The sequence below is a fragment of the Pezoporus occidentalis genome, unplaced genomic scaffold (genome assembly GCF_034315485.1).
Source record: "Pezoporus occidentalis ecotype Australia unplaced genomic scaffold, CSIRO_AGI_Poc_V1 ctg28, whole genome shotgun sequence".
NCBI classification, from domain to species: Eukaryota; Metazoa; Chordata; class Aves; order Psittaciformes; family Psittacidae; genus Pezoporus; species Pezoporus occidentalis.
This window is the reverse complement of record NW_026914718.1, coordinates 4,167,752-4,193,426: the sequence shown is the minus strand read 5'-3', so window position 1 is coordinate 4,193,426 and position 25,675 is coordinate 4,167,752. Positions and strand designations below refer to the sequence as shown.

The 25,675-nt window shown below is 43.1% G+C and overlaps 2 protein-coding genes and 1 long non-coding RNA gene across 9 annotated transcripts in view; 2 read left to right on the top strand and 1 right to left on the bottom strand.

Annotated features, from left to right (window-relative positions):
• The window catches only part of LOC134167109 (cytochrome c oxidase assembly factor 1 homolog), a 51,952-nt gene that overhangs the window by 22,844 nt on the left and 3,433 nt on the right, over positions 1-25,675 (bottom strand). Inside the window, exon 1 of one of the 5 annotated variants that reach the window (XM_062625409.1) lies at positions 18,140-18,202. The exons of 2 other annotated variants lie outside the window; for them this stretch is intronic. In XM_062625409.1, coding sequence (XP_062481393.1) covers positions 18,140-18,187 — 48 coding nt within the window. In that variant the 5' untranslated portion in view covers positions 18,188-18,202. Of the gene's footprint in view, positions 1-1,382; positions 1,518-18,098; positions 18,120-18,139; positions 18,203-25,675 lie in introns of those variants that run through there. 2 more of the 5 variants (XM_062625413.1, XM_062625415.1) reach the window with 2 other exon arrangements.
• LOC134167117 (uncharacterized) lies at positions 6,571-8,591 on the top strand. The gene is made up of 2 exons (XR_009966082.1): positions 6,571-6,664; positions 6,795-8,591. It is a non-coding gene; the product is annotated as an uncharacterized LOC134167117 (long non-coding RNA).
• Positions 19,463-25,675, top strand: part of BLVRA (biliverdin reductase A) — a 46,271-nt gene continuing 40,058 nt past the window's right edge. The window contains exon 1 of one of the 3 annotated variants that reach the window (XM_062625394.1): positions 19,463-19,485. Coding sequence is in view for 1 of the 3 variants with exons in the window: in XM_062625386.1 (XP_062481370.1) it covers positions 23,345-23,356 (12 nt within the window). In the remaining 2 variants the exon portion in view is untranslated. Of the gene's footprint in view, positions 19,486-23,289; positions 23,357-25,675 lie in introns of those variants that run through there. The other 2 variants (XM_062625395.1, XM_062625386.1) reach the window with 2 other exon arrangements.

The window sequence follows — 25,675 nt, the reverse complement described above, 5'->3', positions numbered from 1 at the left end:
GTCCTTCCTTCAATAACCAGCAGTTACAGATGCAGTAAGTGTTAATAACCTAATAGGAAGCAAACTAGGCAAGTGTACATTCCTTCACCCAGAAAATGGATTTCATGCAGCATTTTCATGGACTGTTCACACTTTAAAGCAAAAAATGTGGTTGATTTTTGATAGAGAGAATCGGGCTGTTTGCAACACCTAAAACTGCAACCCTATCATGTTGTTTCCCGTTTCTCTCAGACGTGATGTTTAACGTGCTCTCTGCTATAAAATTTGAAGCTAAAAATGCCACCTGGTTTAGGGATGGGGAGGGGAAGAAATCTCAATGAGATCAGCAGATGTCCCCAGGCTTTCAGCAACTGTACTCAGATGCCCCCCAAAAAGAAGAAACATAAGAAAACATGAGAAATTTAAATAGTTTTGTTTCTGATACAAGCTTTTCATGCCACCAATGGACTTTTATAAAGAAGTATAAAGAAGAGTATGTATGGGGGTTATGTTGGAATGGGAAAGGGCTATATGTGACTGTGACACCAGAAAGGAGTTACTGGGAGCAGCAGTACAAAGTCTTGCACTATCAAATGCTGGCCCGAAGGACAATGGGAGCAACTGGATGGTTTTTATCTCTATGCTAAAGGAGCAGTTGGTTATACTGCCCTTTCTTGCCTATTTCTCTAGCCACTGAGGTTTTAGTCGGGGGAAACTTTCTCTTAAACAGAGCTCAGCAAACTGCAAGGAAAAACCAAGATTAGCTTTTTGAAATGTTGCTTTATCTTAGGGATACAGTAACCTCAAAGAATATGTAACAGATACTACATCCTGGATAGCAGCTTTTTGAAAGGTTACTGTCTCTTTAGGGCTACAGTAACCTTTAGTGGTAGTGTATATGGGGAGAGAGTTTTCACTTTGGTAACACTGCTTTCTGATCCTTGTTTTTCTGCCCCGGTGAAAAAAGTAGACTGCCACTTTGCTTAAGTAACTGGCCAACTTAGGAGATGTCTTCTGCACTTTCCAGCTTAGGATGTGAACTTAAGTTGCACAAAGAAATCTTGAGCTTTTGTCATGGCCAAGAAACAAGATGGGTTCTGGCAGTGGGCAGGGCAGTTCCAAGGATCCACTACAGGTTTCTGGCCTTAGCACTGCTGTAACTGAGGGAGTTCTTGAAACGCAACCCAGCATCAGCACAGTGCTATGGTATACTAACAAGAACACATTTATTGTAGGTTTAGTACAACAGGGAGAGATCTGGCAATGTGAATGTCAGCTACATAGCACTGTGTTCTAGTGATCTTTCCTTTGGCTTGGTTTAAAACAGTTGATGACAGGCTGGTGACTCTTACAATTCTGAACTCAATTATGCAATGGATGCAGGCTTCTGAGGCCTGACTTACCGTGTCAGTGCGGTAATGGAGCTCAATATCTATGGCTTGATTTTTGGCAGCTGAGGAAGTCCCGTAAACACTCAGCATAACAACAGGCTTTTTGGTGCCACTCCTCTAAAACTGTGGTTCAGTATCAGTATCACCTGGTCGCCTCAAGCCACCTAAAAAGGTCTCCTGATATCACCTGGTAGCCTCAAGCCACCTAAAAAGGTCTCCTGACAGCTCTTATCCAGACTTCACCTAGAATAAAAGGGAAAATGCAAAGGAGCAGAGGCAGAGGAAGAATATTCAGACATTCCTAAAGATTCAACAGAGTGCCTCTACTCCCACTGCGACAAAACATCTAGTACTGTCAGTGGTCGTGATTGCCTTGTAACCAATATACAGTAAAGCAAGAAGGTAGCACATGACACTTTGACAGGACAGTAGTCCCATCAGAAACATCAGGGATCTCCTGCAGCTTTGCCCATCATTATTCACAAAAACCTTATTAAAACAACCACGCATTCTTTTCATTAAACCATGCCTGTTGGCTGTCTGAACAGTGCTAGCAGTAGTTATTAAGAAGTAACAGACCATGTATTTCAGTCCTACAACTAAATACAATTTCCATAAAAGACATTCCTCCTATACAGCTCTTCCTCTGTTGGCAATGATTAATAAATCCACAACGGTCCATGGGTTGGGACTTTCTGTTTATCAGTTTACCCAATTTTTATGCACTAGCCCACCTAGGGGGATACATTCATGCTTCATGGTACTTTTGTTTATCAGTCTCTGCACATAGGAGCTCTGTAATGTACCAGGTGGAACAAAGTAGAGAAGCTAATGTTTTTAAAGATGAAACATTTCAGGCTTCAGCCAAGATTTTTAAACTAATAAGCTCTGTGAGAAGCAGAGTAAGAAAATCTGGGATCCTCCAGATTTGGACCTCTTGGAGTCTCCAAGGCCAACTGAGAGCACAGGTCCCTGTAGCCTCTACCCTGCAGAGAAGACCCAGTCACCTTCTTCCACAAACATCTAATATCTTCAATGTCTCAAAGAGCCTGTGCCTCTCTGTCAGGTCTGCTGTAACAGGGAAGGAGGATCTCAAACTGTTAAGACACGGATGCAGACACACACACAAAATGCATGCCAAGAACAGTAATTTCCATCAGAAAACAGGCTGAACTAGGTGCAAGTCAGTCAATAGACAGACAACTTTCAAGACAGCTGTTTACATACTTGTTAAACATTGGCAAAACTCTGGGAACAGGTCTGTATGCTTGTGATGGAACCATGCACCATGGCATCCAAACAGCAGCCCCTTGAGTGCTCCCAGCACGCAGCAGTTAATGTTACAGTATCCCCATGAACTGTCCCAGGAGATGAGACTTCATCCATTGGTTGCTCAGCTTTAATTAATAGGACACTTTTCAATTACACTTCAATGACATCTTTTGAAAACAAGGTTTACACCTACTATATTTCTTCTGGACAAAACAGTCTGCTCAGCTGTATTCCCAGCCGTATGTTTTGTTTCTCCCAGCCTGCTGGCAGCCACAGCTACTTAGAAAGAGAGTAAGTTATGTCAACTGCTAGGATTTTCTACAGTACATATTACATCACCTTTCCTGAGAAACTTGTCTGAGCAGATCCCTTTTCTTGCTTTCTTCTTTCATAATGCCCTTCACATTCCTCTTTCAATATTTGCTGTTCTCTCTGTGGAAGCTCAGTTGCTGGCATTTTAAGGAAAGGTTACATAGCAAAAGGGTCACTAATGAAGCTTTCTTCTCCCTATCCCATGCTCTCTGAGAGAAAACTGTAGCATGTGGCACCTTTAGAGAAAGCATTCATTGATGGTTTCAGGACAAGAAAAGGAATTAGGGGTATAAATGACCTTGGTCATTTTAATTCTAACAGTGAAGAAATAAGGATGAAAAAGAGCAAAAGACAAAACAAACCCCAAAGATGGCAAATTATGCTTTGGTGCAAGTAGTAAGCCAGATCCCTAAATTTTACCCTCAGCTCTGATACTTAGGTGACTGTGCCCCTGATCAAATTGCTCTGTGCCTCTGCTTGCTTCTTTGTGAGTTCTGGTCCTTATAAAATGACCTTGGAAATCAACAGTTATAGGTCTTTCAAAGTGTCCTCTAGATAAAATGTACCAGCCGAAGTCTGGTCCAGAGACAACCGAAGGTGGTGGGAGCCTGCCCAGTTCAGGTCCATAGACTTCAAAGCAGGTAATGTAAGAATGAAGTACATTAAGTTTGGGGTTAGGATTTGGAATAAGCTGGGAATGAAGGCTAGGAAAAAAAAAAAGCTAAACATTTCCAGCCAGAGGTACTTAAACTTGAATGGCTTAACATACATGCTCACCAGTGAACACATGCACATGTGTGTGAGCTGGCATGTGAGGTGCTTGCTTGCTGCTTGTTTATGAGGGCTGTCTCACAGTCCCTCACTACAGCAAGGCAAGTAGTGCAGTAGTTGACTGGTATGGTCCCTTGTAGGGCATCATCTCAAAAGCATGGTGAGGATGGTGTCCCTGCCCATGGCAGGGGGCTTGGAACTAGATGATCTTGAGGTCCTTTCCAACCCTAACTATTCTATGATTCTACGATTCTGTGCTTCTTTTGACTAAAGCTAAATGGCTGAAGTTGGGGGTATCTTCTATTCAAATGCAGCTCCTTTTTCTAAACACAGTGGCTCTTACATGATCTTCTTGAGTCTGAGTCTTTCTGTACAAACAATGGAGAAGGAAATCTAATTCCCACTGTAGGAAAGGAAACACAGCTAAATGAATGCTGTTAGCAAGGGTAAGCGTATTATCTCTGCCTGTTGAGGGCCCACTGAGGTTGAACAAAATCTTTTCATTAGCTGCAGTAGAGTGTTTATTACACTCCATTTGAATGATCTGTTTAAGATTAAGCATTTCTGGAAAAACACAGTGCTTTTACTCCCAAAGCATTTTCCATTCCATGGTACTTGGTAATGCTTCCATTTAGCGAAATGCTGAACGATCTGATCTGTGTCATGTTTAACACAAAGTGTAACTGAAGCAGCCTGCAGTAGTGTTCTCTGGACCTCTGGTTTTTAAGGGATCTGTGAAAAAATCATTAGAATAAACAAAAGCAAACTATTTTGAGCAGGCCTAAATTTAGTACAAATAGGTCTTCATCTTTACTGGAAAACTTTTAAAGGAGCCAAGAAAACCAACCAAACAAAGGAATTCAAACCCACTGTACTTCAGCACCGAAATCATCTAAAAATCATCTTAATCCTTTTAGGATTCCCAGCAATCTGGGGAGATAAATAAAGCAAAAGGTAATGAAATAGTCAAGCACTGGGTACCCCGTTAATGTATCAGCATGCTGTTGATGGTACATAAACAATGCTAAAAGAACAGGAAATTATTACAGCAGAAGGCACTACTTCATTTACTATTCAGCTGGGATTACTGCTTAGGAAGTCACTAATACACACTCATAATGAATACTAGAAGTGAGCACAGGCAGAAACTTGCCTGTTACCCAAATGAGTATGACTAGTGCTGAATGTTTCTCTCACTAATCTTTCTTAAAGCCTGAACTTAACTTCCAGAAAGGCAAGATTATTTGGGAGGTTCCGTTTTCACACTTAATTGCAGAATCAGAGACATGGAGCTCTTCCAGGAGCTCTTTGGGTGTTGGTTTCTTCTGAGCAGAAAGAACATGAAAGAGTAACAAAGCCCAAAGCACCTGCTTCAAACTTGTTTTGCCAACCTGCCAGTTGTGTGTTGGATTGGGAATTTCCTTCTCTTTTCTGGAGGGTAGAAAAGAAGCGGGGGGAACTAGCCCATGGTAGTATTCTTTACATGTTCCAGTTGATCTGATAAGGAAAAAATTCTTCCCTGTGAGGGTGCTGAGGCGCTGGCACAGGGTGCCCAGAGAAGCTGTGGCTGCCCCATCCCTGACAGTGTTCAAAGCCAGGTTGGATGGGGCTTGGAGCAACCTGCTCTAGTGGAAGATGTCCCTGCCTGTGGCAGTGGTTGGAAATGGATGAGCTTTAAGCTAATCCATTTGAACTTCCACCCCAAACCATTCTATAATTATGTCACTAGCCTCTGCCTGACCAGGGAAAGGCTATGGTGAATGAGAAACAGTACTAAGAGATCAGATTGAAAGGGAACATACCAAACTAATGGATGCAGTGTGGGGTCCCTGGTATGGCCAGACTCCTCCCATGGTAAAGTGCCCTTTTTGACAGAAACCACCCACAAGACTATGTGAGTACTTTCCCACTTCTCCTGTCTTAGGAGGCTCTGGTGAAGAGACAGCTGCCTTGTTCCAACCGATTGGGAAATGTTAGACATGAGGTGTGTCTTCCAAAAGGTCTGAATCAGGACTGCAATGCCAAGTCAGATGCCAAAGAAAGGAGGCAACCTCAATCCAGACCACCCTTTTCCCTTCCTGAAATGCCAAGGTTGCTGATTTTCCCACTTGCCTTTTCAGTTGCTAGGGATTTCTGTTAGAAAGGGATGACACAGTAACTTAATTTCTAAAGCATCCAAAAATGCTGCAGTGATAGATTCAGATAATGGTATTGAGGAGCACTTGGCATCATATACAGAAGCCCTGCATTGGATGGGCTGCTATCACACGTACAACCAACCTGGTTAGTAACAGACTGGAAGCTATAGCTTCTACAAAGAAAAGGCAGACTCAGGACAAATGAAGGAACATGAAATAGGAAAGGAACTTCTGACCATACTTGCTCCCCCATCTTCCATTTTTACCCCTTCCTTCTCCACTCCATCCCTTGTCCTCCTAGCCTTTAGCAAAACCAAAAATGGTACTGGTGGTGTTACATATACAGATCACTTGTCAAAGATTTGTCTCCTCCCTCTCTGTATGAGCTAACCCTTCCCAGCAAGCTTTAGGGGGTGATGAGTCAGTGGTATAAAGAACTGACAGACTAGATGTGGTATTTATTTTCTTCTGCCTTTTTTTTGAAGCATGGCAGTCTCCCACATCCCCAGGCATTGAGGAAGGGTTAATCAAATGCACTGCAGCTGGGAGCTCGAAGGATAATGTCCACAAAACCTGCAGCTTCCAGTAAAAGCCTTGTATTTTTTGTGTTCTTTTTTGGTCCCTGGCATTGCTGGGTATTTACTCAGCGACACACTGTTAAAAGTTGCAACATTCATCTTTAAACATTAATTACCAAGGCATGAATGCTTCAAAAATCCACTGCCTGAGGCCAGGGCCTAGGAAGTGGAAAATGTAATTTCACAAAGAGATGAGAACAAATGCTGAGCCTTTTAATTGCAGGTTAGTACAAATGACTAACAGTAAAGCAAAAATCGCTTGGATGTATTTGTTGTTCTGAATGCCGAATTCAAAACTCAGCAGTGATTTGCCTGGGGTTTGTTTTTTATTCCCTCTGCTTTTCTTTTTGTAGAAGTCAGAGAAGCTGGTGAGTTATGGAGAGGTGCAGGAAGTGTATTTCTGAAAATTCAGTTAAAATCAGGTACTAGATTGGAAGAGAGAAAGTAAGAACACGCTAATTGATGGATGCAAAGTCAGGCAATAGATGCAATAGTTGGACAGTTACTGTGCTCATCTGGAGTTTCATTTTGGGATGAAGGCTGCAATGATTCTCAGTATCTATCTCCATCTCTCTCAGTTCTCCTGAAATCTACCTGGAATTACCAACAATATAACAATGACTGGACATGCCTCACCACCTGTGGCAACACAAGATTAAATGCTGCTGTGACTCAACACTGTTGTACTGGGTGTCCCAGCCTGAAGCCAATGGAACCATTGCACTAGCAATGGCATCTTCATCTCCACCCTTCTGGCCTTGCTGCTGTCAGACTGGGGACAGCCCTGTGTGAGCACCTTTGCAGGGTATCAGAGGCACTTCTTTTCCCACAGGAGTAGAGAATTAGTTCATTCTAGCCCCTCATCACCCCCTCAGTGTTGGCCATGCCAACACACTTATGGGAGATGTAATTCATGGTCTGGTGGGTCTGAGGCTGGTTTCGTGTGTGATGGTCCTGAAGCTGCAGTTGTTCACCAAAGCCCAGAGGCCAAAGAGACTCCATAATGTGACATTCTTCTAATGCTGACGTTCACCTGGAATCTTCAGTCCAGCTTCTGGGTGTGCTCAGAAGCACTTCTGACCTCACAGCACTAAACAGCTTGGTGCCTGCCTCTCCAGGATTGAGAAATGGCATGCCACTTTACTACCAGAAGGGCCTGATCCACTAGGTGTATCCAAAACCTGCCTAACCCATCATGTTTCATCCACAGGAGCAGAGAGAAGACAAGAAGATGGTGGTGATGACAGTACTTGTGTCCCATCTCCTCTCCCCACTTGCTTCTATCTAACAGTTCTGTACTGAGAACTGCTTCCCTGTGACCTGGGAGATCTGGTTTCAACATGCTCTGAGGATGCTCTCTTGCTGAGTCAGTCTGCACCCTTCTGTTAAATGGGGAATAAAAGACCTTCTTTACCTCATGGCCATTTTCACCAGGCCTTGCCCACATGCCAATTTTTGCAGATCAACTCATGGTCACACTGTCAAGAGTTTGCTCTCTTCTGAGTGGGCTGCTGCAGCCATGCTGCACAGTGCTCTGCTCTTGTCTCCTCTTCAGCAGTCATTATTTTCAGTTCAAAGTATGGAGAACACTAACAGGTGTATGCTGTGGGCAGCAGAGCAGTGCTGCATCAAGAGTACTACAATGCCAGGAGAAAATATTGTGTGCTCTAGGAAAAAGATGGGTGAGAGTATAAATTATGCTATTACCTAACCTGGAATAACTTGGAAGCACTGTCCTTGTTGAAAATGATACATTTGGTGCCTTCCACATCTATCCTGTCTGTCTGGAGCAAACCCTGGTATGAACTACACAGCTGGTGACACTTAGGTTTGCCCTTGGGGATACCAACAGATTTGTTCCAGAAGAGAGCTCAGACACTGACAGACATCTGACATACTGACCATGGGGAATATGAGTGACCAGGAAACCCATCCCTGGAGCAAAACAGGAGTGCACTAAGCTACTAGTACAGACACAGCATTTTTAAGCAATAAATGTTCTATTTTGATGGGGCCCATGAAGTTCAGGAGAGGTGTCTCTGCTGAGACCACCTCTACTCAAAGCACCAAGCAGAACATCACACCCAAGTGAAACACAGTGCTGTCTAGCAGCCCTCAGTTGGTATGGTCAAATAAATAATGACTTCATTTTCTCATTCTTTCTTTCTTTCACACTTATAAATAACCCAGGTGGGCGCTGCATTTGTAGGGTGCTGCCTGGAAGCATGAAGGAGAACACTGGGGCATGCACTATCTCCCATCCAGCAATCCAGTGACCAGTTTCAGTTCTGTTTTATTGCAGGTATGACCGGGAGACTGAGACAAGTCTCCGGTGCCTCTGCCCTCTTGAATGTCACTGCTGCTCTATGGTAGCCCAGCTGCCACTGTGTTTCCCTGCCTGCCTCTAAGATGATTGTCAGGCATAGAAAATATTAATTAAATTTTAATTAATAAATTGAATAGTGTGGGGTTAATTATAGTTATTTACAGGGAGTGTATGGGATTTGGAGGGCCTACCTTCTGGTGTTTCTGCACAAAGTGTTGCCTCTTCCTCTAAGCTCTAATTAGCTGGCTTTTTGTTTTTAATAGCCAGTCTCCAAATGATTGCTCAGTAGCTCCCATTTTGTTCCTCATCAGCAGTTCTTCAGCACAGCTGCTACAGAAGGGAAGCAACCCTGCAGTTTGCCTTGCAGGGAGTAGGTGATAAAGAAGCTATCAGAAGTAGTGTAAGCCAACAACATAAAAAGAAAGGAAAAAACCTGAGAGGCTCAGCCCCCAGCATTGTCTAGTAAGGGGACTGTATAAGAAACAAAGGACACAGGCAGCACTAAGAAGGAAAAGCAACATCTGAGGCTGTTGCAAGGTCACATTTTTTTTCTCTGTATGCAGCCCTCTTGTCCTGATGCATGTTCTGCCTTCCTGAATATGTGTAGTGCCAAGAGTCACCAACAGCAGATAAGCACCTGGGAAAAAGCAGGCTGTTCCAACACAGTTAGCTGCACAACGTGGAATAATTTCTTCTCTACTTCTTATTTTCAACCTACATGCTTCTTCCTTTAAAACCTTTTCAAAATCTAGATGGATTTAAGCAGCTGTATTTTAAAAACAGTTACTTTTAGTTGCTCAGTGGATAGCTCTAAAGAACAAGGGTCCTTTCAGGACACTGTTAAACTAAAGGGACACAGTAAACACGCTGTGCCCAGTTTATTCCAATTTTTCAATTTCATGCTGCTAGATGCAAACCAGCAGAGCCTAAGAACCAGCACATAAGAGAGGTTTGGGGGTTATTTTGGATATTGTCTTGTTGGTTTCGTTTTCGCAGAAGCGATCGACATGATCAGCAGGCTTTCCCTCGAGTGTCTCCTCCTGCCTGCTACTGCTCAGGACTGAAGTGCTGCCACAGGGGGAGCAGAAGGCAGTGACTGGAGGATGAGGACTGGCAGCAGTGCCACAGCCAGCAGCTGGCCTAGTGCCTGCCTTCTTCCTACTGCAGCAGCTGGCTCTGCATGGCAGGTACAGGAGCCAGGGTTTGGCTCCTGTTGAGAGGAGATGGGGTGAAGACAAGGGGGGGGGGGGAAGTATTGTTTTAATTTGTAACCAAAATCAGTAATACTAGTCAAGGAAAATGGGGACAGACTGGCCAACATGGAGAGCAGGATATCCCCAAAACCCAGCACTGATCCCTGTGGTTTCTGAGGTCAGGAAAACCATTGTCTAAATTAAGAAAGCTATCTTCCAGCCTAAGAAAGGAAACACAAAAGCCAGAATTGCTCTTGCATAAAAGCTTGCTTTGAAAATTTGACCCATTCTTCTTTGCAACAAAACTGTTTTACTGCCCAGGGGCTCTCCAGCACCAAAGTGTCTCCTCACCCTACACTTTTGTCTGAAAAACCTCAGATCACAGGGCCAAAACTCTGCTCCACATCTACCTTCCACAGTCACAGAGAATCCCCCAAAACGGAGAAGGTAAAGCATGATACTGTCTTTGAGTATTCACAGTTGGGTCACCTGAGATGCTTGCCAGTGCTTGTGATAACTTAGCTGCTTGCACCAGTAGTAAATGCACATCTAACAGCAGCAGTGCCCACGCTGCAATAGCAGCTGCTGCAAGACACCCTTAAAAAAAACCCTAAACCCTGAATAGTGACCTCAAATGGGCTTTCCTCCTCTTCAACAGCAAACCTAATTTTGTACTGGGGAGGTAAAGATCCCGCTGCTAAAAGCTTCTGCTCCTCCCCGGCTCAGCTGCTTATTTAAGTCACAAGATCACAGTCACACATCTGATTATTGGTGTATCCCCTATGCCGGTCACCCCTGTGCTGTAGCCAGGCAAGGTGAGCACAGGCTTGGCTGTAGGTTTAAAGTGCCGAGAGCCTTTAAGAAGGCTGAGTGCTCAGATTAGCGCAGCAGCTTCCAGCCGGGGCGACGGTGCCCGTCTGGCTGGGGCCGGGCCGGGCCCCGGCCGGCCGGGAGGGCAGGGAAAGAACTGCCGACAGGCTCGGGCTGCCGGTGCCACCTTCTGGACACAAGCATCATTCACCTTTCTCTGGGATGGAAGAGCACGAAGGGAAGTGTCTTCCTTTCATTCCCCAATCCTGCTTTTTTGTTTTTAATGCCCTCTTTCTAATCCACCATCATGTCGCACATCACTGAGGGGGAGAACCTCCAATAAGGTGGTGGCAGCAGGAGGATCCAAGACGGCTCTGCAGTGCATCCCACCTTCCGTGAAAAGGTACGTGCTGCAAGCTCAGGAAAATGCTCCCTCCCTTTAACATTTCCTCTTTGTCAAGCACTTCTGAGAAACATGGGAGAAGTAGAGACAAGACAGTGGTGCTCACCTTAATGGATGTGTGCGTTCTAGGCCAGGGAGGAAGAGCAGGAACAATCAAGGGCACACTGGTTAACACCAGTGGTACCACTTCAAGGCTCACAGAGTATCAATTTCAGCAAGGCCTAGCCTGTGAAGAGGGGTCTGACTGGTCTTGCCGTCCAATTAGATTTAAAGGCCATGTGTGAACACAGACATCATGAAGTCTTGCTATATCAATGGCAGTTGTGTTCTTAAATGGAATTGTCCTCCTTAACCACAATCCAAACCACAAACTGTCGAGCATGGTTATACCACAGGCATTACCACCAGCAAAGCTAAGGTTAGAGAGGCCACTTCATTCTGAAACAATCCCAAATTATATATCCTGAGGACAGCAGCTGCAGTTCTACCTATTTCTTACAGCTCCAGAGTTGGACCCAACCACTGTCTTCCAAGTTGCAAACAGGATGCACCCAACATAGCCTCAAAACCAGCTCGCAGAGTAATAAACTTGGGAGCAACTTTTAGTGCAGAGAAGAGGTCTCCAAGGAATGGTTTAAAGAGCACAGTCAGGAATGGCAGACCAGGAAAAGCTGTGAGGTTGCAACCAAATATCTGAATTGGTAGAAAGCAGAGAAACCAAAAGGAAGAGCTATGGGACAAAAGAGGCAGGCTGCAATGGTAAGTTGCAGGCTGCAGAGTGCAAAGCTACAGGGCTCCTCACTGAACATGTTCTTCCCCAAGCTTAAGAAATGTGGAGTTTGAAGCTGTCAAATGCCTGCTGCAGTTACAAGGATGCAGCACCTAATGAAATATGTTTTGATTACATGTAGTTTAAATCTGTCAAGCCTTCCTTTAATATGCCCATAGCTTAATGATAAATACCAGCCGTGTGGCCATTAAAGTGCACTGTGGCTTTGATACTGCTGTGTTGCTATGATGCAATTCAATTTCAGATGCTGACCCATTTAGGCAGTCAGTTTTTACAGTTGGACTCCATTTGAGTTTAGTTGCTGCATAGCTGGCCCAAATACATGTACTGTCACTGCTTGTTCGTGCAGTGGCTTCACTGCATTTCTTTCAGTTAGATTTATTAAAAATAGCAATAGCCTATCTTCCACAAAGGTGTAATCAAAGTAACTGATAACATCAGTTTACACATGTCAAGGCATCTGACTCCTACTGCTGTTAAGTCTCACTTCCCATAGCTTTTCAGGAAGGACATACTCCTGTATGAACTAAGTTTCAACAGGACCTGGGATTCTGAGCCCTGCAAAAAGGGATTCATAGCTGTGCTTCTCTCTAGCACCGCTACTTGATAGTGTTGTGTACTTTATAACAAAGGGGGCCAGTGAAGTCCTTATACTCTTTAGCTACTACACTGAGCAAGATCTCTACTTAGAAATTCTATGATTTCCGGTCTGTATTGATTTTAATAGCATCTTTAGCATTCAAGCAGCTGTTTAATGCATTTTGACCCCAAGGAAGGGCATTTGCATTAGTATCCCCACTAGAACGTTTGTCTTTTCGTGTCCATGCATTAAGGTCCTGTTTAAAATCTGTCCATGTCCCTAATCTCTCTGGGGAGCTCTCCCTGAATATTCAATGCTAGTCCACGGTCTGTAACAAAAGAGGGAGGGGGAAAAAAGAGACAGAGAACAGTGTTTATGCCTAAAGTTCAATAGCTTTTTAACATAAAAAACATATGCACACACAAAAGCACCTCAACTACAGAGCCTGGTATTTCCACAGCAAAGATCCATGTGCAATTTTTCAAGTTAACTAATTTACTGTTCAGGCATAAGGCATCTGAGCTCCAGATGCACTCGTTCAGGCAGCCAGAGCCATAAATAAAATAGGAAAGAATGCTCTGACTCTAACATGGGTTTTACAGAGATGTGTTGAAGGTCTAGCAGATGGGTTTTGCTGTCTCAGCTTTTACCTGTGTCACAGAGTAAATGCATAAAGCTGCTTACTGACTCCTTCGATACAAAAGCTTTGCTTTTGCTCCCATATGCTCCTGTGAAGATGCAGCTAATTTAAACAATGAGCAAAATCCTACCCTCTAGGGAAGCTGATGGCAAAACTCCCACTGGCTCCAGCAGGCTTGGGGTGTTGCTCAACATAAATGCAATTGGCTGAACTTGACTAACAGCAAAACCAATACTGTAATGAAATTTGTATTCTTTCACCTACAAATCTGCCACCTAACACTGACCCTGGTGCTGCTGTTTCTTGTGGAAGAGCAAAAGCAGTGACAAAGCTGCTGCCACTGAAACTGGGCTTGCTGCAGCCTCAGCCCATGCTGGAAAGCAGCTCTCTTGCATGGAGGGGTGAGAAAGCCTCTCTTGAATGTATCAAAACATTCTGTCAGACCATTAACTTTCTTCTGCTCAATCTACCTGCTGTTCTAACAAAGCAGAAAACTGGAATCCTGCATTTGAAAGACAGCAAAAACTTTGGATTTTCAAAGAAGTTTACCAGTTCAGAAATCAGTTTTTTCCCCTCACACAGAGATTTCAACATCATCATCCAGTCTAGCAGTTACAAACATCTGAGTATTCTTTTTGAAGCCAGTGTGCTGTTTGGGCAGATGGCACAGAATTTTTACAGTCCATTTCATCCCTGATGCCTGCAGCTAATGCACATCATTAATAATGGGATACACACACACGGATACATGCGCAAACACACGTGCATATACAGACATGTTAACAGAAGAAAACATACCTGACACTTCTGATATGGGAATTAAATTGGTGAAGGAAAACTCCTGAGCTCAGCATGTGCTAGAAGTACATCCTCAAAACTGTACATCTGGCTGACTTTAGGAAAAATAGTGCACTATGAACAACTAAGCAACACTTCCCAGTTTAGTATTTCTGGAAAATCAGTTTATGTCTCTCTTAATCCTTACCAAAATACATTTGCTCACCTGTATCACTTAATTTTAAACTATAACCACTTGGGTGCCCATATTCAGTTTGGTTACTGTGGATGCTCACTACTCACCACACTTCACTTTGATCCACCCCTGCAAACCTTAGATTATCTTGCCAGAAATTCATGAAGCGATTTAAAGGTATATTTGACTCATTCCATTTCATAACCAGGCAATACTTTTTTTTCCCAGATCTAAAAAAGAAAATCCCAGTACTAAGGATAGAAAGTTGACAAGAAAAGGAACCCCCAGCCTGGGACTCCCTAAGACCACAGCCTGCATCAGGAGGTAGCAACAGGGGCAACTCCAGGGATGGGAGGTAGAACAGGCAGTAGAGGGAACAGGCACCAAGGGAGTTGCCAAACTAATGCATGGCTTAACTATGGTTGGGTATGTCCTTCCAGAGCCCTCCTTAAGAGGCAACACTTGACTCAAGCATGTTCTTGCAACATGGGCTCTGCTCGTCTTTCTCAGTGCCTCGGTTCAGTCCCTCCTTACAGCCCCCAACCCTGACAGCTCTTGGGAGTCCCGTTCCCTCCCTCCTTACAGCCCCCAACCCTGACAGCTCTTGGGAGTCCCGTTCCCCCCCCCCCCCGTGATGCACCCCAGCTTCTAGTCAAAGCACTGCTTTGTAATAGAGCTTAGGGAAAGATGGAGGAGGAAGAAAAGAATAAATATATTGGAAGACTGATGACTCAGACTAACTAGAGAATGTGCTTACAGCAAGTTTGTTTCATCAATGGCAGTGCTCTGCTGTTTGCTTTACCCCTTTTAGACTGGGTCATCCCAATTCTTTTATTCCATTTAATGGTGACATAACTAAGTGGCCAGGAGGAAGCTGCCTCACCTATCATAAAAGCACAGTATGTAGTAATCATAGGAGGCTACTGTTCAGGACAAAGCCATGAACTCCACTTTTAAGAATGCGCTGGGCTGTAATTCTGAACAATGCATTTATTAGCAAACTCCTGGTTTTATAAGCTGCAAATCAAGACACAGCCTCCTTCAGCACTCGGCTGGCTTTATGAATCATGAGCCCTACAGTGCATTGCCATAAGACTTTGCTTTAAAAATACAATTGTTTGCTCAACAGCAGAACACTCCAGCCTCCTCTTTCCACAACTGCTGCTTAGTCTCAAACTAGAATGAAACAGCAGCTCTGGAACTAGATGCACTTAATGTCCAGTTAGTATCTATGAGATTCAGTATAAAAGCATCACGGTGAGTTTCTAGGTCTGACATCTGCTTGATTAAGCAACATATTCAATATCTGGTTACTTTGCAAACTATCTGCAAACATGGCAAAAAAAAAAAAACTATCTGCAAAAATAACTGCAAAATATCTGGTTACTTTGTAAACTAGGCAGCTAAGTAGAACAGGTCTAATTCAGAGTCAATAGTGATTTTTTTGGGGGGGTCGGGGGGAGGGTGGTGGTGCTAGAGGTTTCCCAGATATCCCTTATTTCAAAGCAGGAAAAAAAACCACAATGGCCAGCTCTGTACCAAACCACAGGTCAATAGATTTCAATGGTCCAAGGTTAAAACTGGCCGCCAGCTAGCTGCACAGACTTATCCCACAGGTATTAAACAGGAAACTTTTAAAGCTTAAAAATAGTTACAGTTATGTGACTTATTCCTGTAAAAAGATTTTTATCATGTATATGAAGACTAGAAGCTTTCCTCCTTAGAAATGTTTGTGTTTGACACTTCCTCTGTAGCACAGCAAGTCTGTGTTTTACCCTTTTGCACGGGCTGTGGGTCGAATTTTGTGTTGCTATTTTGTCCTTTTTTCTTTCACAAATCAAGCTGTCAGCAGCATGGGAAGTAAATCTGTAACTGGGACACGTAAAAAACCCTTTTCTGAGACTGCATCGCTGCCCCCAGTAAAGTCACCCTTGGAAACAAGAGCATTTGAGAATAAGCGCACTGTGAAAGGCTTTTCGCTACGGTTGTTTTAGCTGAAAAGGGACAACATAATTCAAGTAAAATACTCCAGAGATTAGAGATGCTAAAAGTATGCGGTCTCTGCTAAGTTTCCTGCTACTGCAGGCCACAACCTCTAAGGAGCACTGTATTTGAATATCCGCTTTGCTGGCGACAACACTTTTGGGCTGGGAGATAAACCTTGTTTTCTTGGAGTGATATGAAAGCTACACAATAATATATGCTCCTCTCCTACTACTACAACCACTCCCAAAGCTAAGTAAATCCAGCCCAATACCAAAGGGCCATGTGCTGAACACAGCTGGTTGCTCCATGAGTTGCTTTAGTCTGCTATTAACTTTGTCCTCTGCTCCTTACTCACCGCTCTGTATCACAGCTAGTAGCTGTACTGTCCACATGTCCAGCCTCCTCCATCCTCAGCAGATCCATCCCATCTGTCCTCAGATGCCGTATCTAGTCACCACTTCCCAGGTGGCCCAGTTTACCTAACCTTGATCTCCTGCTGGACCCTGAAGCCTGTCTCCACTGTCAGATGCACTATGCTCAACCAGCCCAACCATGTCATTAGCAGTGCAGCTGCAGAGCCACCAACCTGCCAGTATGTATGTGGCAGACCACTTCTTGGCATCTATTAATCATATATTGCATAAGAAACAGTCCCTTAACGCAGTCTGGTCGTTCCACTCCCGAAACATGGAAAGGACATAAAAGCTTTTGGCCATGCAGAAAAGGAACAAAATGAGTAGTAATTAACTCTCATGACTACAAAGGCTAACAACTTCAGCACTGGCAAAGGGGATCAGAGGCAGCTGAACTGAGAAAGAACTTCAGCAGAACAAGTATTTGCCTGGGAGCAAACACTGCCAAAGTGCTTATTTTAGAATGAATAGTCATGTTAGTTAACTAGAGCTAACTATTGAACAAATAGCTCACGTTACAGCATACCGAGGTACACTAGATGCAGACTTTGATCTACTGACTGACAGACCTACTGCAGTGTTGGTTTTTTTTTTTCAGAAATTAAAAAATAAAAACAAACATAAAATTGTCCTTCATAGCTGGTTCTTGGTTTTGGTGGAGTCTTCTCACAGATTAAGCAGAACAAAACCTGTTTGAAAAAAGAACCTAAACTGGACTGACTTACTGCAGCATGAGATACCTTCAGCGTGAGCATGTGGTTTGCAAAGCAAGAAAGAGCTACCAAATAAAAAGTTTTCCCATAAATTCACAGGTGTGACTGTTAACCCCTTACTTGTACCTCCATCAGGACAGGCAAGCTTTGGTGCACTATACGCCTTTGTCATTTCTGACCACTGAACACAATTGCAGCCTCTCAGCATTGGGATTTGGCCTGCTGTTCAGTGTCATGCTATGTAGCCTGCCACATCCCACATGCCACTTACTTAAAATACCAGTGTCGACAATGAATATGACTCCCATGGTTTTCAAGAAGTAGGGGACGAAAGCTTGGGGGCTTTAGGAATGTTTTTTTTTGCAGCCAAAATTAATCCTGAAAATTACAAGTAAGATGTGTTCTGGTGATCACCATACAAGTAAATGCATCTCATCTGAAAACACCCACAAAAAGTTTCTTTTTTACATGAACTGCTTTACACTGGTCATAAATTGAAGGGATTTGAGGGATTTGACAGGGATTAAAGATTCACTTGTCAGCTGCTATGTCCTTTAATAAGCTTCTTAACATCTATACTGACAGAAGCAGCATGTCCCCAGTTCAGGAGACTAGGCTGTCTCTGTCCAGGTTTCACTACAGCTCTGAAGGCCTGGAAAAAGTATTAAATGCAGTGAGTCTTCTGCCCCTTTTAGGGAAATAATCTACTAAATAGATTTGCTTCAGACCCAGTTTTTGTGGAATGGACAATAAAAGTACTAACTTAATTTCCAGGCGCTGCACAAAGCGCGTGGGGCTCTTCATGCTCTACTGAGGAGAAATTCACATACCAAAAACCTGCGTTGTGCTCTGCTATGTCCTATTCTTGTACCTCCTGCCTCAGTTCAGGTCCAGAGCAAGCTTCTTCCTCCAGGCTCATTCAGCTCGGTAAGGATTGCCTTCCTTGTAAAGCACTTGAGAGCAGCTAGGAGTTCTCTGCCACAGGCAATGCAGCCACTGACCGTCTAACCCAGACAAGACAGCTTAATCCCTGTTTTGCACTCTCACCTGTAACATAGAGATGAAAAACATTCTTTCAGCTTTCCAGATAAGTATTTTTCTACTTTTTAAATAGTATGCTCTTTAGAACACAAGGTTGAGCACATACTTATCCAAAACCAAGATCAAATCACCTTTTGCTTTAATTCTTTGGGACCTCTCGAGAATGGCCTTTGTTTAGCAGCATTTTTAAAGTTCAAGCTAACTGCAAAGCAGACCAGGCAGATTCTCGCTTTGAGCCCTTAGGTTTATTTGGTTTCCATCCTCCTGTCTTTCTATGCTCTGGGCAATTCCAGCCAAGTTCCTTACTGGTCTCTTACACTTGTTTTGTGCCATCTTACACTGCTGAAGCCATGCAAGTAAGGAACTGTAATAACAATACCAACTGCTCAGCTTTGACAGGACATGGCTATTTTTACTGGATTACTTTTCTGGCACAGCACTTAAAGCACCAAATGATTTGACACCTGTAATTTTATACTTGGAATAACACAAGGTATTCATACTTCTTTTGTAATGTAAGATAAAAGCAAACACTACATATGTTCTCATTCCAGTGCTGCTGTCTGGCAGCTATTTGCCTAAGGAAGAAAAAAAAAGTACTGTTACATTACAGAATATGTGGAAAAGTAAAAGCTATGGAAAAGACATCATTAAATAGCTAACTTATTCCCCTGCTAGCACTAGACTGCTCCCTGCAGCATGTTTCAGAGTGTTTTGTCCAGTCTGGTTTTACAAGTTTCACATTACTTTCATTTATATATTTAATACAGCGCTGAGTCCAATGTGGTTTGGTGCTGCTTATTTTCCTTGTCTTTCAACTAGCAGACTCAGTGCTAGACCAGCTGTTCATATAGAGACAGTTCCAAAACTACTGAAAAAAAACCTGGACTCTTTCCACGGACTTCAACAGGCTTTGGATCAGGCTCATGAGAAGACAGTGACTACATTGCATGTAAGACTAAGCAGGTTACAGTCAGCAAAGTAGAAAGAGGATTAGCTGTGTACAATCTGAAGGCATATTATTCTGCGTGCTTCTGAAGCAACTGGCTAACACACTTTCGCTTTCTCAGAGAGAAAGGGCTCTGCCACTAAGTCAACGTCACCATGCCAGCAACGAATTTGATCTGGAATCTGCCCAGTTAGCCTGGTTACAACTGGGATTTTCCTAAACTGGAGGTGAGAAACTTTATTTTCTAAAATAAAATGCAAAACCAGTATGCAAATACTTTCTGCTTCCCAGTTTATGTTTAGGTCTGTAGGTTAGAGACCTATGGAATGAGTATTAGGGGAAACACAATGGGTTTTTCTCTTTCCTCTGTCATGGAAGTATGGATCATCTTTCTTCTTTGGAACCTAAAATGAATCATATTTGGTTTAAAACACACTGACCTTCACTTTCTGTCACCAAAACAGATGGGCAGCCCGAAACCTCTAATTTGCCTGTATTTTAGAGCGTACTGGTAGTTCAACACACCCCCACAGTGTATGCTCTGAGTGCACACCTTCTGAAAGCTAGAACACCTTTTATTAGAAATTATTTTAATGGGGGGGGGGATTCATTCTGAGCAACATAATCAAACAAAGATGGTGGTGCACGGTTATTCTTCCAACCCTTTCAAATTCATAGCAGTGTTAGAGTTAGTGCTGTTCTCAGCCACTGAGAATGCTTTCATCAACTACACTGATTTTTTCTTCTCTCTCTGTTCCCTACGGATAGGGTACTTCGTGCATTGCTTTGTTGTACGATGTGTACAGTTATAACCTACGCTAAAAGCATGCCATTAGTGAATGAACACTGGGTGTGGGTGTCAAGCAGATGAGAATGTTCTTTTGATCTTCTGTGCTCCGCTACTGTGGCAGATGGATGTCTAAACTGCTTTATTAATGTCCTGAAATGTTCCATCATTTCTCAAACAATATTGATGGAATAATCACAATTTTACCATGTTTTGATTTTCTGCTCTTTCAGCTCTAATCTAGGTGGAGTAGGGGAAAATATGTGTATATATTTTATTAATTCTCCAGGTGTTTGGGAGGGATATTTCATACGCTTGACACTCTCTGAGGCAGTCAACAGAAGCTTCTCAAATTTCTGTTTAATTTAAAAGCAGTTTACACACAATATGGAAGATGTATTTAGCTTTAGGTACAATTTTGACACTAGTTCAAAGGCGCAAGATAAGGGATTCAAGGGTTTTTTTGAGGGTATCTTAGAACCCGAGTAAGCACATTTAAAAGCACAGAGGTTTCTGAATATGATAGTAACGCTTTTAGGCTCCAACATACGAATAACCAAGGAAAAACAAATAACCCAACTAGTTTGAGGCCACAGAAGCATATTAAAGGAAGTTTACGTGCAATTGCCTGTAAAACCATGACATATAAAATCCTTGATAATCCTTCAAAAAACATGATTATTCTGCAGTGGTGTGACTGTGAATCCCTCCGGATTGAATGACCCAGCTACAAATGACAAGTGGGAGAGAAGAGGCAAAGTAGGGTCCTGTCTGTATAAGAAAGAAATCAAACTACCGCCTCACAGGCAGCTGAGCTGATCTAATAAGTGACTGTTGCAAAAGTGTGAGGTCAAGTCTTTCAGTCACTTTCCCAGCCTCCCAGCTGCACTTGCAGCAGTTCAGATACTCCTCTGATCTTTTACCTTCTATCTGTCACTTAGTCAGGTGATTTACCTCACTGCTACAGAGAAAGTAATCCCCATTTCTGCTACTTTTCTTCCAGGCTGATAGGTCAAAGTGGCTAACGCATGCCAGCAGCAGCACAGAGTAAGCAGCAGGATGATCAAGAGCATGGATTGCTGAGAGGGCAAAGGACTGCAGACTGCTACCTCTCACTTCTGACAGTAGCAAACTGTGAGATTGTCTCTGGGTGTCTTGTGGAAGCACACTGCAAGCACTTGTCATTGGAAGGGAAGGGGGAATCAAAGGGAGAAGTGAAACAAGTATGGATCCTGACCATTGCTGCTTTGGAAGAGTGTGGATTTAAGGACACAAACTAGAGAGGTAGGAATCCCATACTTTTGCAGACAATTTCCTGGGTAGAAAAAAAGCATGTGCATTTGCAGCAGCTGCAGCACTTGCTGCAGTGGCAGGAGCCAGGGGATGTATAATCTATATGCAAATAGCTGCATAGCTCCCCCATGAAAGCATGGGGATGGCTGCATGGAGTCTTAGTAGCTGCACAGTATGTCTAGGTTAAGCCTGCTGTTTCTGAAGGGTTTTGCTCTTAACTATGCATGGCTGGACAGCACAGCACATACAGTGCTGCTCCTGCTAGGCTGCTTCAGGTTCTTTAACTGCAGTGCATGTTCACAGTGCTAAGGCCCAGGGTTTCCAGACACGCAGCAACTAGTTCAGAAGTGTCTGCTCCCTACAGCTATCAATCAGACATTCGGAAAACCCAGACAAATTTATGAAGTCCTCAGAATTTGCCTAAGTGTGATTTCCAGGCAGAAGGAGTAAACGTGTCTGGGAAAAGAAAGCCCACAACATCCAGAAAGTCCTTCACTACATGTAGAAAAGCAAACAGGACAACAGAAGTTTAGGAACACCCATTGATGAACTGAAGGCAGGCCTGGAGCTCAAGTCTTAACTTCTTTACCTGTCTTGATTTATTTTAACTGTATTTTACAATGAGAATTTGGGAGGACATGCTTTCACTTAACAGAAATATGAGAGGTGTCTTGTAGTTCAGCTTCATAAATGTTCCTGCTACTGTGGTCATTCCAAAAGCTGTATAAGGAACTTACTTCAGGTCTAGACACCTATGAAGAAAATAACTGTAAACGAGTAAGAAGCTATGCAGTAATGTGAGAATCCACCCTGTTCTCTCCTTCATATGGCATTGGCTTACAAAATTAATTACTGACATACCTTACAGAGACGCAATACTTAATTAATATTCGTTAAGTGCTTTGAAATTCTGATGGCAGACAACATATTAGCGTGCTTTCTGACTAATACAGTGTAAAAGTGATGCCAGTGGTGTTGCTCAAGCAGAAAGCTAGAAGGGTATCTATCTATTCAGTTCCTCATTTAAAAGGGTAATGGAGATGAAGAAGGTTTAGGAAAGCATTTTAAAACTCAGCTATCCTAAAAGAACAGGGAGAACTGGGGAGGAGAGGAACTAAAAGTGTTCAGAGGAATTTACTGTGCAGTGTGCATTAACTCCTGCAAAGTGCCTCCAGCAAAATCCTGACTCCAATCAAGTACATGGAAAATATTTCACCACCTTCAGTGAGGTGAAGATTTGTTAGCTTTTGTCATGATTTCCATGAGATGCACCCAGCATCCCATATGCAGGTCTGCAACTTTGCACAGTTGCTTGTTTACAGTTTAGGTTCAGGAAATAACCTCATCAAGCTAGGCCACACTCACCATGGAAAAGCAACTACTCAGGTTCTAATCACCTTTGTACTACATCCCACATTTGGAGTAAATCTTTCCATTCTGTTAATGAATTTGGACCTGAGCTACCTATTCAAGTTGGTGGCAAAACTCCAATGAAATGGAAGCAGTGTGGAGATCATTGCAGATTTTGTAATAAAGTTGGGAAGAAAGCACCCTGTGTTTAACAGTGGTTGTAACTCATATATACCCCTGGAGTCCAATTCATTTACTCAGAAGTCTGTAGAATTTGCAATGAATTCCTGACTGGGGGGGGAGAAAGGAAGCAACAGAAATTCAGACAACTTATTTTTTCAGAATCAGTTTTCCATACCTAGCAAGATAAAGAGTAGGAGAAACATGCTTCTCACCACTTCTGGGTAAGGCAGAGTTAAAGAGCACATTTTTCAGCTCAAAGCTTTGCACCTGGAAGGCTCCAAGGAGAAAGGACATAAAGAGTAGCAGGTGATACACATTACTATTTGTGAGAAGGTACCTCAGAGCTTCCAGTAATAAGAAGAGTGATGTTAGAGCAGGCATCTACAGCTACTATAGGGTGGAAAGTAAGTGAAAATATGTTGGGATGCAAGTTCTGGTTTTCAAAAGGGCTGGAGCCTGTTCACTTGGTGTACATGGGACTCTTGGTAAGTTATTGCTTGCCTTTTTCCAAGTGGTGTGTGATGGCTTCTGTTGAGCATGTCTTGATGCACTTTCAATAGCACAGGGAACCTTAGAGGTATTATTTATTGTAAACCATCTCTTAAGTTAGGTTTTCCAACTGTGCTACGTGTCACAATGTTGTACTTAACACTTCTAAAGCAGCTTTTTCTCTACGCAATTGCCTTTACCATGCGTAATGATGAAATTGCACATAGCAACTTTCCCTCTCCACTGGTGCTAGTATGCTAATTGTCTTTCTAACTGTACTGCAGGCTTTGAAGCATGTAGGCTTTTAGTTTTCTCTCAGTGCTTGAACAGCTGTGTCCACAAATGTACATATCCAACAAAACCCAAGGAAATGTTCCTGGATCTCAGAATTAAGCATAGATAACTGCAGCTCTAGTAACTTCTATGCAGATCTGGTGTCCTCAACATAAAAAGGATATGGAGCTGTAGGAACAAGTCCAGAGGAGGCCATGAGGATGGTCGGGGGACTGGAACACCTCCCGTATGAAGATAGGCTGAGGAAGTTGCGGCTGTTCAGCCTGGAGGAGAGAAGGCTGCATGGAGATCTCAGAGCAGCCTTCCAGTATCTGAAGGGGGCCTATAGGGATGCTGGGGAGGGACTCTTCATTAGAGACTGTAGTGACAGGACAAGGGGTAACGGGTTAAAACTTAAACAGGGAAAGTTTAGATTGGATATAAGGAAGAAATTCTTTCCTGTTAGGGTGGTGAGGCACTGGAATGGGTTGCCCAGGGAGGCTGTGAATGCTCCATCCCTGACAGTGTTCAAGACCAGGCTGGACGAAGCCTTGGGTGAGATGGTTTAGTGTGAGGTGTCCCTGCCCATGGCAGGGGGGTTGGAACTAGATGATCTTAAGGTCCTTTCCAACCCTAACTATTCTATGATCTCTGCTTTCTGTTCAGCAGAGGATTTTCATAAACTTCTCGCAGCAGTTCATGCTGTAGCTCTAAGTGCTGACAGTTGCTTTCCAGGCCTAGTGGAATAAGCAACCTCACTCTTCTATCTCAAATTGGTAGTTAAAATAGGTTGGTGTATGACTTCCGTGATGTTGCAGCTCTTTGGATGGATCCAAAGGAGAGATGATGCTAAGGGGCCAAAGCAAAAATTCAGTGCTAGAGCTGTCATTGACTAAAAGTTAAATGCCTGATATTTAAGTCATGTGAAAACAGTGCTGTGTCACTTGTTTAAAGAGATAGGTTGTGTGTCCTTCCTCTGAATACACATGTCCTTCCTCTGAATACACAGTGAACACACTGGACAACAAGCCCTATCAAACTTGGCAAATGTTTCTTTAGAGTCTGACTTTATTATGGCTGGAGATAATAGTGGGCAGGCAGCATAGAGGGGGAAAAAATGACTCTACTGCTTGGCAAGGCTGCTTTCAGGGATGGCCACTGAAAAGGTGCTCACTATATATTTTGGAGAGGTCTAATTTTGTGGAGGGCCAGCATAAAATGATACAGGAGATCAGAGTATGCAAAGTCAAACAACTTTACTTAGTGATGCCTACAGTGAGCTCACAAGTCCTGCCGGAGTTTTTAAGACAATAGTGTTCCTAATTTTTACACTTCAGAAAGTGCTGCTAAATAAGGTGCTTCAAGGCTTGTTCTCCTCACTGTGTATCCATCTGCATTATTCTTGACTTCTTGACTGGCTAGCTCTGGCTTTCTCTTCCTGGCCTATACTTTTTTTTCCCAGGAGGCTGATGAGCAGCCCAACAGCAATCTCTGAAAAAAACCACACTTGTATTGAAAGCACCAAATTGCTTCTAAGCACGTCTAATCAAGCCTAATCACTCTGACATATCATGCTTTCCAGAGTAAGTTCTTGCAGTTCTCTAATCTTCTGATTTAATGTTTCTGTGCCTGGTTTCAATGTGAACACTAATTTCATGGTTCTCTTATGAACTGGACACAAATCTGTTAATTTGTGTCTCTGGCAAGATTTGTATTACTTCTACCCGCAACCTGCCAAAATGAACTCTTGTTAGGCACTCTAGTCACCCTTTATCTACAAATGTCTCTGCGTTCTGAGTATCTTATTTTCTTCTACCTACTAAGTGCCCTACTTACATTTCCCAGGCTCAGATGAATGACTTTTCATATTGCATTCCAATGAATGTTGTTCAGGTAAGCGTATCTGTTAAAGTAGTCCAGATCTCAGTGCACCACTATGTGTTTACACTTTCAATTTGTGGTGTTCATCACTACCATACAACCAGTTGTAGAGACTCCTGTAGAGGGCTCAAGACTGGAAAGCAATGAAGTGAGGTCTTTTG